The sequence below is a fragment of the Lonchura striata genome, chromosome 30 (genome assembly GCF_050655825.1).
Source record: "Lonchura striata isolate lonStrDom1 chromosome 30, ASM5065582v1, whole genome shotgun sequence".
Classification (NCBI taxonomy): Eukaryota; Metazoa; Chordata; class Aves; order Passeriformes; family Estrildidae; genus Lonchura; species Lonchura striata.
The window spans coordinates 7,965,915-7,978,666 of NC_140732.1; the positions used below are offsets into that span (position 1 = coordinate 7,965,915).

General features: G+C 50.7%; 1 protein-coding gene across 2 annotated transcripts in view; it reads left to right on the plus strand.

Annotated features, from left to right (window-relative positions):
- The window catches only part of ATP13A1 (ATPase 13A1), a 28,550-nt gene that overhangs the window by 579 nt on the left and 15,219 nt on the right, over positions 1–12,752 (plus strand). For both annotated transcript variants that reach the window (XM_085563190.1, XM_085563191.1), the window contains exons 2-15: positions 740–829; positions 1,064–1,254; positions 1,488–1,560; positions 2,914–3,069; positions 3,206–3,275; positions 3,935–4,041; positions 5,445–5,574; positions 6,979–7,034; positions 7,528–7,654; positions 8,752–8,889; positions 9,107–9,227; positions 10,396–10,553; positions 11,080–11,252; positions 12,570–12,680. In XM_085563190.1, coding sequence (XP_085419316.1) covers positions 740–829; positions 1,064–1,254; positions 1,488–1,560; positions 2,914–3,069; positions 3,206–3,275; positions 3,935–4,041; positions 5,445–5,574; positions 6,979–7,034; positions 7,528–7,654; positions 8,752–8,889; positions 9,107–9,227; positions 10,396–10,553; positions 11,080–11,252; positions 12,570–12,680 — 1,701 coding nt within the window. The remainder of the gene's footprint in view (positions 1–739; positions 830–1,063; positions 1,255–1,487; positions 1,561–2,913; positions 3,070–3,205; positions 3,276–3,934; positions 4,042–5,444; positions 5,575–6,978; positions 7,035–7,527; positions 7,655–8,751; positions 8,890–9,106; positions 9,228–10,395; positions 10,554–11,079; positions 11,253–12,569; positions 12,681–12,752) is intronic.

Sequence of the window (12,752 nt, forward strand, 5' to 3'; positions counted from 1 at the left end):
TCAGGGGAGATTTGGGGCGGATTTGGGGTCTGAGGGAGGATTTGGGGCTGAGGGGGGATTTTGGGAGGATTTAGGGTTTGGGGGAGATTTGGGGTGTGAGGAAGGATTTGGGGTCTGAGGGGATTTGAGGTCTAAGGGGAGATTTGGAGTCTGAGGGGGGATTTTGGGTTTGGGAGGGGATTTAGGGGCTGAGGAGATTTGGGATCTGAGGGAGGATTTGGGGTCTGAGGGGATTTTGGGAGGATTTGGGGGAGATTTGGGGTCTGAGGGGGTTCAGGGTTTAAAGGGAATTTTGGGCATGAATTAAACAGGTTAATGTGGATTATCAAAGGAATAAAATGTAGGATATTCAAAATATAAATAGAAGATTGCGAAGTCTTAAGGAATGGAATTTTAAAAGAATAAAAAACGGGATTTTGACGGGATGAAATATGGAATATATGGGGTTTGAAGTCGGGATTTGAAATGAACAAGATTTTAAAGGAATAAAATATGGAATGTTTGGGGTATAAAGCTAGGATTTTAAAGGGATAAAGCTGGAGTTTTAAAGGGATAAAATTGGGATTTTGAAGGGATAAACATGGGATTTTAAAGGGATAAAAAATGCGATTTTAAAGGGATAAAAAAAGGGATTTTAAGGGATAAAAATGGGATTTTAAAGCGATAAAAAATGGGATTTTAAACAGATAAAACTGGGATTTTGAGGGGTTCTGAAGGGATTTTCCTGCTGTTTTTCCAGGAGCCCTGTCCCCAAAAAGCCACCCTGGCCAAGGTGGTGCCGACCCCCAACAACGGCTCCGTGGAACTGGTGCCAATCCACAGGGAGCAGGTGAGGGAAATTCGGGAATTCCGGGAATTCTGCTGGGATTTATCCTCAAAAATCCAATTTGTGGAGAAAATCTGGGAATTCCAGGCAAAATCCCCCAGGAAAAAATGGGAATTTTGGGATTTTTCCTTTGGAAACCCTTGGAATTCCAGGATTTTTGCCCTGTCCAGGCTGGAATTTTTTCCAGGAATGGCAAATTTGGAATTTTTTTCCCTTTTTTTTTTTTTTTTATCCCAGGGTGAAGATGGGCTGGAAGCTTTGAGTTTTGAATTCCAAAAAATCAAATATTGCTACGAAATCCATGGAAAAAAACAATTCCTGCCCGTGGCATTCCCTGTGGAGCATCCCATGGGATTTTACCAGAATTCCAGAGGATTCCAGGAGGAGCAGGAAATTCGGGAAGCTGAGAGGAAATATGGGAATAACAAGTGAGTTTTTCCTGGGGGGAAATTTTGGGAAAATATCCCAAAATATTCTGGGAAAAATCTTTAAATAGTCCAGAACAAAAATCCGAAATCTGCTGGAAAATCTCCCAAAAATTTGGGATTTTCCTCCTGGATTTGGGATTGTTTTGAGGCATTTTCTGGGAATGAATCCTGATTTTTTTGGGATATTTTGGGTGGGAAAATTGGGATTTTTTTAAGGATTTTCCTCCTTCCAGGGCGGAAATGGTGGTGCCAGAATTCCTGGAGCTTTTCAAGGAAAGAGCCACGGCTCCGTTCTTCGTTTTCCAGGTAAAAATGGGAATAAAAAACGGGAATTAAAAATTGGGAAAAACCAGGGAAAAACATGGGGAAAATCCCCAAATCTGCTAAAAATGGGAATAATTCCAGGGAAAATTCCCATTCCTGGAAAAACCTGGGGAATTCTGGGATGGGTTGGGTCAATTTTGGTTCTTTTTTCCTGGAATTTCAGGAATTCTGGGCTGGAATCCCAGGAATTCTGGGCTGGAATTTCAGGAATTCTGGGCTGCATTCCCAGGTTTCTGGGAACTTTTCCAGGATACATTCCCAAGTTTCTGGGATGGAATCTGGAGGATCTGGGATGGATTCTGGGTTGGATTCCTGGGTGCATTCCCAAGTTTCTGGGCTCCATTCCCAAATTTCCAGGATCCTTTTCCAGGATACTTTCCCAAATTTCCAGGCCACATTCCCAAATTTCTTAGCTGCATTCCCAAATTTCTGGGATGGAATCTGGAAGATCTGGGATGGATTCTGGGGTGGATTCCCGAGGATCTGGGATGGATTCCAGGACACATTCCCAAGGATTTGGGGTGAATTCCTGGGGATACTTTTCCAAGACGCATTCCCAAATTCCCGGGCTGCATTCCGAAGGATCCGGGGCGGATTTCAGGATGGATTCCCAGATTTCTGGGATGGTTTTCCAGGACTCAGTCCCAAAGATCTGGGCCACTTTTCCAGGACGCATTCCCAAATTCCTCGGCTACTTTTCCAGGATGGATTCCCAACTTCCCAGGATGCATTCCCAAATTTCTGGGATCCTTTTCCAGGACACATTCTCAAATTTCTGGGATCCTTTTCCAGGGTGCATTCCCAAATTTCCAGGCTGCACTCCCGAGTTTCTGGCATGGATTCTGGCACGGAATCTGGGGTGGATTCTAGGGTGAATTCCTGAGCTGCTTTTCCAGGATGCATTCCCAAGTTTCTGGGTGAATTCCCAAGTTTCTGGGATTCTTTTCCAGGGTGCATTCCCAAATTTCCAGGCTGCACTCCCAAGATTCTGGCATGGGATCTGGGATGGATGCTGGGATGAATTCCTGAGCCGCTTTTCCAGGACGCGTTCCCAAGTTTCTGAGCTCCTTTTCCAGGATGGATTCCCAACTTTTCACGATGCATTCCCAAATTTCTGGGATCCTTTTCCAGGACACATTCCCAAATTTCCAGGCTGCACTCCCAAGATTCTGGCATGGATCCTGGCACGGAATCTGGGATGGGTTCTGGGATGAATTCCTGAGCCGCTTTTCCAGGACGCGTTCCCAAGTTTCTGAGCTCCTTTTCCAGGACGCTTTCCCGTATTTCCAGGCCGCTTTTCCAGGCCGGATTCCCAAGTTTCCGGTGTTTTCCCAGGTGCTGTGCGTGGGGCTGTGGTGCCTGGACGAGTTCTGGTACTACAGCCTCTTCACCCTCTCCATGCTCGTGGCCTTCGAGGCCTCCCTGGTGCAGCAGCAGCTCCGGAACCTCTCGGAAATCCGGAAAATGGGCAACAAACCCTTCCCCATCCAGGTAAAAACCCACAATTCCGGGAATTCCGCCCCGCTCCCGCCAAAAATTCCCTGTTTTCCCCCGGCCCGGCCGCTTTTCCCGCTCATTTCCGCCCAAAAATTGGGATTTTTTTTTATTTTTTTGTTGGGAATTCCAGGTCTACAGGAACCGGAAGTGGCGCCCGATTTCCAGCGATGAGATCATCGCCGGGGACATCGTTTCCATCGGTAAAAAATGGGAATTTTCATGGGAAAATGGGAATTTCCATGGAAAACGCATTTAAAATGGGAATTCCCGTAGAAAACCCTCTGGGAAAACGGGATTTTTAGTGGGAAACACCCTTAAAACCCTTAAAATGGGGATTTTCATGGAAAAATCTCCTGAAAATTGCAATTTTTCCCCCTTGGAATGAAGTGGAATTTTGAGGATTTCGATTCCCATTTTCAGGGAAATCCCCTTGGAATTTTCTTGGGATTTTCAGGGGTGGGCTGGGATCACTTTGAGGTTTTATTGCTGGGATTTTCCAATTTTTTTTCCTGGAATTTCCTGGTTTTCCACCGTCCTCCTGTCAAATCCTTCAACTCCCTGAATTCCCTAAATTCCAGGAATTCCAGGGTTTTGGAGTGGGAGAAATGGGAAAGTTGTGGATTTTGGAGTGGGAAAAATGGGAAAATCGTGGGATTTGGAGTGGGAAAAATGGGAAAATGGTGGATTTTGGAGTGGGAAAATGGTGGATTTTGGAATGGGAAAAATGGGAAAATCGTGGATTTTGGAGTGGGAAAAATGGGAAAATCGTGGGGTTTGGAGTGGGAAAAATGGGAAAATGGATGGGTTTGGCTTGGGAATGTTGGGAATTCTGGGAATTTTTGGGAATTTCCGCCCTCAGGCCGCTCCCCCCAGGAGAATTTGGTGCCCTGTGACCTCCTCCTGCTGCGGGGCCGCTGCGTGGTGGACGAGGCCATGCTGACGGGAGAGTCCGTGCCGCAGATGAAGGTGGGAAAAACTGGGAAAAGCCCGGGAAAAACGGGAGAAAAACCGGGAAAAACGTGGGAAGGAAATGGGGAAAGACCGGGGAGCAAACGGGACAAAAACTTGGGAAAAAATTGGACAAAAATGGGAAAAACTTGGGAAAGAAATGGGAAAAATCGGGGGGGAAAGTGGGAATTGGGGCGTGTTCCTGGCTGGAGTTCCCTGGATCCCTGCCCTGTTCCTGGTGGAATTTCCTGATCCATGTCCCCGTTCTCAGCAGAATTCCCTGCTCTGTGCCCCCATTCCCATGGGAATTCTCTGCCCCAATCCCACAGGAATTCCCTGCCCCATTCCCATGGGAATTCCCACGTTCCCAGTCCCCATTCCCATGTTTCCAGTCCCCATTCCCACACCCCCAGCCCCATTCCCAGGGAATTCTGTGCCCCCATTCCCACGGGAATTCCCTGCCCCATTCCCATGGGAATTCCCACGTTCCCAGTCCCCATTCCCATGTTCCCAGTCCCCATTTCCATGCCTCTTGCCCCGTTTCCAGGGAATTCCCACACACCCAGACCTGTTCCCAGGGAATTCCCAGGTCCCCTGCCCCATTCCCAGGTCCCCTGCCCCATTCCCACACCCCCAGCCCCATTCCCAGGGAATTCCCACATCCCCAGCCCCGTTCCCAGGGAATTCCCACGTCCCCAGCCCCGTTCCCAGGGAATTCCCACGCCCCCAGCCCTGTTCCCAGTCCCCATTCCCACGTCCCCAGCCCCGTTCCCAGGGAATTCCCATGTTCCCAGTCCCCATTCCCATGTTCCCGTGCCCCATTCCCAGGGAATTCCCATGCCCTCAGCTCCATTCCCAGGGAATTCCCAGGTCCCCTGCCCCATTCCCACGTTCCCTGCCCCATTCCCACGCCCCCAGCCCCGTTCCCAGTCCCCATTCCCACACCCCCTGCCCGATTCCCAGGGAATTCCCACGTGCCCAGCCCCGTTCCCAGTCCCCATTCCCACACCCCCTGCCCCATTCCCAGTGAATTCCCACGTGCCCAGCCCCGTTCCCAGTCCCCATTCCCACGCCCCCAGCCCCATTCCCAGGGAATTCTGTGCCCCCATTCCCATGCCCCCAGCCCTGTTCTCAGGGAATTCCCACGCCCCCTGCCCCATTCCCAGGGAATTCCCATGCCCCCAGCTCCATTCCCAGGGAATTCCCATGCCCCCAGCTCCATTCCCACGTTCCCTGCCCCATTCCCACGTGCCCAGCCCCGTTCCCAGTCCCCATTCCCACGCCCCCAGCCCCATTCCCAGGGAATTCTGTGCCCCCATTCCCATGCCCCCAGCCCCATTCCCAGGGAATTCCCACGGCCAGCCCCGTTCCCAGGGAATCCCGTGCCCCGTTCCCAGGGCATTCCGCGTTTCCGTCCGCAGGAGCCGGTGGAGGGGCTGAGCCCGGAGCGGGAGCTGGAGCTGGGCCGGGACGGGCGGCTGCACGTCCTGTTCGGGGGCACGCGGCTCATCCAGCACCTGCCCCCGCCGCGCGCCGCCGCCGGCCTCCGGCGTGAGCATTCCCGGGAATCGGGGAATCCCGGGAGTCGGGAGCGTCCCGGGGAACGGGAGAGTCCCGGGAATCGGGGAATCCCGGGGAACGGGAGAGTCCCGGGAATCGGGGAATCCCGGGAGTCGGGAGCGTCCCGGGGAACGGGAGAGTCCCGGGAATCGGGGAATCCCAGGGAATGGGAGAGTCCCGGGAATCGGGGAATCCCGGGAGTCGGGAGCGTCCCGGGGAACGGGAGAGTCCCGGGAATCGGGGAATCCCAGGGAACGGGAGAGTCCCGGGAATCGGGGAATCCCGGGGAACGGGACCATCCCGGGGAACAGGAGAGTCCCGGGAATCGGGGCATTCTGGGGAATGGGAGAGTCCCGGGAATCGGGGAATCCCGGGAGTCGGGAGCGTCCCGGGGAACAGGAGAGTCCCGGGAATCGGGACCGTCCCGGGGAACAGGAGAGTCCCGGGAATCGGGGGAGTCCCAGGAATCGGGGGCATTCCGGGAAACGGGGAGAATCCCGGGAAACGGGAGCGTCCCGGGGAACGGGAGAGTCCCGGGGAACGGGAGAGTCCCAGGAATCGGGGGAGTCCCGGGAATCGGGGAATCCCGGGGAACGGGAGAGTCCCGGGAATCGGGGAATCCCGGGGAACGGGAGAGTCCCGGGAATCGGGGAATCCCGGGGAACGGGAGAGTCCCGGGAATCGGGGAGAGTCCCGGGAATCAGGAGTGTCCTGGGGAACGGGAGCGTCCCGGGAAACGGGAGCATTCCAGGAAACAGGGAGAATCCCGGGAAACGGGAGCGTCTTGGGGAATAGGAGAGTCCTAGGAAATGGGAGCATTCCCGGGAATCAGGAGTGTCCCGTGGAACAGGAGAATCCCGGGAATCGGGAGTGTCCTGGGGAACGGGGAGAATCCCGGGAATCGGGAGCGTCCCAGGGAACGGGAGAATCCTGGGGAACGGGAGCGTCCTGGGAAACGGGGACAATCCTGGGAAACGGGGACAATCCTGGGAAATGGGGTGATTCCTGCTCCCGGTGTTCCTGGGAAACAGGGAGAATCCCGGGATACTGAGCCATCCCACCCCGCGTTCCCGGGAAACTGAGATATTCCCGGGAAATGGAGAGATTCCCAGGAAAGTGACATATTCAGGGGAACTGAGCCATTCCCACCCTGGCATTCCTGGGAAACTGAGCCATTCCCAGCTCCCACATTCCCGGGAAACTGAGCCATTCCCACCCCGGCATTCCCAGGAAACGAATCCTCACTGAGCAATCCCCAGATTCCTGCCCAAAACTCCTTGGGAATTGCCATCCCGAAATTCCCAGGAATTCCCTTGGGGGGATTTCCTCATTGGATTTCCTGGGGAATTCCTTGGGATTTCCCGGGAATTCCCTGGATTTTTTTTCCCTCCGCAGCCGTGGATAACGGGTGCCTGGCCTACGCCCTCCGCACCGGCTTCAACACCGCCCAGGTGAGCCGGGAATTCCAGGAATTCTGGGAATTCCGGGAAATGGGGCTCGGGAAGAGGGAGGAATTAAGGAGAAGGTCGGGAATGGGAAGAATTCCCAAGCTCCAAAGGAATTCCAGGCTTTTCCCAAAGTCAGAATTCCCAAGCTCCAAAGGAATTCCAGGCTTTTCCCAAAGTCAGAATTCCCAAGCTCCAAAGGAATTCCAGGCTTTTCCCAGAGCCAGAATTCCCATTCTGTGCTCCTTTGGGAGGAATCCCACGGAATTTGGAAAGAATCAGAAGAATTCAAAGGGATTTGGGGGATTTTAAAGGAATTCTGTAGGATTTGAAAGGAATTCCGTGGTTGTTTAAAGGAATTCTGTGGGATTTTGAAGGAATTTTGTAGGATTCTGAAGGGATTTGGGGTTTTTAACAGCACCGCCTGGAATTTTTAAGGAATGTTGAAAGACTTCCCAAGGAATTTCCATGGAATTCCTGAGCAGGGCTGCTTTTCCAGGGAAAGCTGCTCCGGACGATCCTGTTTGGGGTGAAGAGGGTCACAGCCAACAACCTGGAGACCTTCATCTTCATCCTCTTCCTCCTCGTCTTCGCCATCGCCGCCGCCGCCTACGTCTGGATCCAGGGTGGGGATCCCGGAATTCCAGGAATTCCGGCAGCAGGAGGGATCCCCGAGGGATGTTCCCTCATCCTGACCCCTTTGTGATCCCATTTTTCCCCTAATCCCACTTTGATCCCGATTTTTCCCCACTCTGATCCCCTTTTTTCCCATTTTTCCCCACATTTTTTCCCATTTCGTTCCTGTTTTTCCCATTGTGGTCCCTTTTTTCCCACTCTGATCCCGTTTTTTCCATTGTGATCCTGTTTATTCCCCACTCTGATCCCGGTTTTCCCATTTTGTTCCCGTATTTTTCCCATTTCATTCCTGTTTTTCCCGCTCTGATCCCGTTTTTTCCCATTCTGTTCCCATTTTGATCCCCTTTTTTCCCCACTGTAATCCCCTTTTTTCCCACTCTGATTCCGTTTTTCCCACTTTATTCCCCTTTTTCCCTATTTTGAGCCTGTTTTTCCCACTCTGATGCTGTTTTTTTCATTTTATTCCCATTTTTCCCCATTGTGATCCCATTTTTCCCCACTCTGATCCTGTTTTCCCCATTTTGTTCCCATTCTTCCCCATTTTGTTCCTGTTTTTCCTCATCGCAATCTCCTTTTTCCCACTCTGATCCCGTTTTTCCCATTTTCTTCCCCTTATTCCCCACTCTGATCCCATTTTTCCCATTTTGCTCCCCTTTTTCCCCGCTCTGATCCCATTTTCTTCCCCTTTTTTCCCATGTTTTTCCCCCTTTTCCCCACTCTGATCCCATTTATCCCATGTTTTTCCCCTTTTTCCCCGCTCTGATCCCATTTTTCCCCCTTTTCCCCGCTCTGATCCCGTTTTTCCCATTTTCTTCCCCTTATTCCCCACTCTGATCCCATTTTTCCCATTTTGCTCCCCTTTTTCCCCGCTCTGATCCCATTTTTCCCCCTTTTCCCCGCTCTGATCCCATTTTTCCCCATTTTATTCCCCTTTTTCCCCACTTTGATCCGTTTTTTCCCATGTTTTTCCCCTTTTTCCCCTCTCTGATCCCATTTTTTCCCCCTTTTCCCTTCTCTGATCCCGTTTTTCCCCATTTTATTCCCTTTTTTCCCCATTTTAATCCCGTTTTTCCCCCTTTCTCCCCAGGCACCAAGGACCCGCGGCGGAACCAGTACCGGCTGTTCCTGGAGTGTGCCCTGATCCTGACCTCCGTGGTGCCCCCCGAGCTGCCCATCGAGCTCTCCCTGGCCGTCAACACCTCCCTCATCGCCCTGGCCAAGCTCTGTGAGCCTTCCCGGGAATCCCGGGAATTTTGGGAACAGCCCTTGGGAATCCCCGAGGCAGCAGGGACAGAGTCGGGTTGGCACGAGGGGTGGATTGGTGTGGGGAAAAGGGAGGATTTTTGAGGATTTTTATTTAAAAACCTTTCCCCAGAATCCCCATTTTGCCCTCAAAATCTTGGATTTTCCTTCAGAATTCCCGTTTTTTTCCCGTTTTCCAGACGTTTACTGCACAGAGCCGTTCCGGATCCCCTTCGCGGGGAAGGTTCAGGTTTGCTGCTTCGACAAAACCGGGACCTTGACCAGCGACCACCTTGTGGTCAGAGGGGTGGCCGGGCTCAGGTGGGTCCTGATCCCAAAATTCCCTGTGGGAATTCCCTGGGAGAAGGTTGGGAATCTTGGGAGGGCATAAAAGGGGTGGGCGATGGGCTGGAAATACAAAAATCCCCCAAAAATCCCCTCAAAAACCCCACGAGGTCTTCACTGAATCCTAGCAAGAAATAAAAAAAGGAAAATAAAAGGGAAGGAAATAAAAAAATAATCAAAATAAATGAAAAAAGGACCAAAATCAGTCTGAAAGATCTTCCCAAAAAAATCCCTCAGGAAATTCTCAAAAAATCCCCACAAAAATCCCACCAAATCCCTACAAAATATCCCCCCAAAAAATCCCACAAAGTCCTCTCAAAAATCCCACAAAATCCCTACAAAATATCCCCCCAAAAAACTCCACAAAAGCCTCACAAAAAAATCCCACAAAATCCACTCAAAAATCCCACAAAATCCCAATAAAATATTCCCACAAAAGTCCCACCAAAAATCCCAGAAAATGCTTCCAAAAATCCCACAAATTCCAAACAAAATATCCCCTAAAAAACCCCCACAAAATTTAAAAAAAAATCCCACCGAATTGAACAAAATCCTGGGATTTTCTTGTGGGATTTTTTATAAAGATTTTTTGGGATCTCTCAGGAATTTTTCATGGCATTTTTTTGGTGGGATTTTGTGAGGATTATTTGTGGGATTTTTGAGGGTTTTTTGGTGGGAATTTTTCAGGGTTTTTTGTGGGATTTTGTGAGGGTTTTTTGTGGGATTTTTGTGAGGGTTTTATGTGGGAATTTTGAGGGGTTTTTTGTGTGACTTCTGTGAGGGTTTTTTCTGGGATTTTTTGAGAGTTTTATGGGACTTTGTGAGAGTTTTTCATAGGATTTTGTGAGGATGTTTTGTGGGATTTTTTGAGGGAATTTTGTGGCGGGGACTTGTGAAATTCTATATGTATTTTTAGGGGCTTTTTTTTTTTTTTTTTTTGCTTTCTGCGTGACGTTTTATCCTGCTTATCATGGGATTTTTATAGGATTTACTAGGATTTATACATATTCATTGCATTTTTTATGGAATTTTCAACCCCTACACCCCAATTTTCCCCTTTTTTCCCATCCTACCTCAATTTCCCACCAATCCTTTTGACGAAACCCTTTGGGGGATGATCCCAAAATTCCGAATTTTCCTTCAGGGAAGGCAAGGAAGTGTTGCCAGTGTCGGAAATCCCTCTGGAAACTCACCGAGCCATCGCCTGCTGCCATTCCCTGGTGCAGCTGGAGGATGGATCCATCGTGGGAGACCCTCTGGAAAAAGCCATGCTGACAGCCGTGGACTGGACCCTGACCCGAGGTAAATCCCAAATTCCCAATTTTCCTTGGAATTCTGAGGCGTTTTGGGCGGAAAAACCTCAAAAAAAAAACGGGATTGCTGTGAAGAATTCTCCCCAAATAATCTCACAAAAATTCCGTAAAATCCACACTAAAAACACCACAGAATCCCCAGGGAAAATGCCACCAAAAAACCCACAAAAATCCCCCTGAATTCCACCTAAATCACCCAAAATTCCATCAGATTTCCTCTGTGGAATTGTCCACACAAAATCCCGTGGAATTGTCCACACAAAATCCCGTGGAATTGTCCACACAAAATCCCGTGGAATTGTCCACACAAAATCCCGTGGAATTGTCCACACAAAATCCCGTGGAATTGTCCACATAAAATCCTGTGGAATTATCCATAATTCCCCCCAAATCCCTCAGAATTCCACCCGGATCCCACCCCAAATTCCAAATTCTTTTCCCCCCCGCCATTCCCAATCTCCCCTTTTCCCTCCCAGCACCCCCTTTCAGGATTTCCTGATTTCCTTTGTTTCCAGATGAGAAAGTTTTCCCGAGGAGTCTAAAAACTCCGGGAATGAGAATTCACCAGCGCTTTCATTTCTCCAGTGCCCTGAAGAGGATGGCGGTGCTGGCTTCCCTGGAAAACGCCTCCGGAGAAATCCGATACCTGGCGGCCGTCAAGGGCGCTCCCGAGACCCTGCACGCCATGGTGAGGGGAAAGACGGGGGAATTCCAGGGAAATCGGGGATTTGGGAATGCCGGGAGCACAAAATGGCTGCCCTGTGCTGAGGGGAGAGGCTGTAGTGAGGGGAAATTCCAGGGAAAAGCAGGGATTTGGGAATGCCAAAATGGCTGCCCTGTGCTAAGGGTGAGTGGGCACAGGCTGTGAAATTCCAGGGAAAAGCAGGGATTTGGGAATGCTGGGAGCACAAAATGGGCGCTCTGTTCTGAGGGGAGAATGGGCCCAGAGGCTGCAGTGAGGGGAAATTCCAGGGAAATCAGGGAATTGGGAATGCTGGAATCTCAAAATGGCCGCCCTGTGCTGAGGGGAGAATGGGCTCAGAAGCTGTAGTGAGGGGAAATTCCAGGGAAAAGGTGAAATACCAGGGAAATCAGGGATTTGGGAATGCTGGGAGCACAAAATGGCTGCCCTGTGCTGAGGGGAGAATGGGTCCAGAGGCTGTGAAATTCCAGGGAAAAGGGGAAATTCCAGGGAAAAGCAGGGATTTGGGAATGCCGGGAGCTCAAAATGGCTGCCCTGTGCTGAGGGGAGGTTGGGCCCAGAGGTTGCAGTGAGGGGAAATTCCAGGGAAAAGGGGAAATTCCAGGGAAAAACAGGGATTTGGGAATACAGGAGCCTAAAATGGCCGCCCTGTGCTGAGGGGAGAATGGGCCCAGAGGCTGTAGTGAGGGGAAATTCCAGGGAAAAACAGGGATTTGGGAATGCCGGGAGCTCAAAATGGCCGCCCTGTGCTGAGGGGATAATGGGCTCAGAGCTTGTAGTGAGGGGAAATTCCAAGGAAAAGGAAAAATTCCAGGGAAAAGCAGGGATTTGGGAATGCCAAAATGGCTGCCCTGTGCTACGGGTGAATGGGCACAGAGGCTGTGAAATTCCAGGGAAATCAGGGATTTGGGAATGCCGGGAGCACAAAATGGCTGCCCTGTGTTGAGGGGAGAATGGGCCCAGAGGCTGTGAAATTCCAGGGAAAAGGGGAAATTCCAGGGAAAAGCAGGGATTTGGGAATGCCGGGAGCACAAAATGGCAGCCCAGGCTCTGGTGAAGGGAAAATTCCAGGGAAAAAGGAGAATTTGGGAATGTTGGGAAATCAGGGAGATGGAAGAGGCCAGGGGCTTTCAATTCTGATGGAATTATCCTGAATTCCTTCAAATTCCACACGGATTCTCCCAAATCCCTGCCTCCCTTTCTCCTCAAATCTCCTTATTTTTCCCAATTTTCCATCAAAACCCTCCGGAATTCCCTCCGATTCCTCACTCATGGAATATTTTCCGGGTTTTTTTTTCCCAGTTATCCCAGTGTCCCAGCAACTACCACGAGATCCATCGGGAATTCTCCTACGAGGGCGCGCGGGTCCTGGCCCTGGGCTACAAAGAATTGGGAGCCCTGAGCCACCAGCAGGTGAAAAAACGGGAAAAATCCCAAAATTCCAGGTTTGGAAGGTGCTGGGAGAGGGGTTGGGAAAAGGAGAGG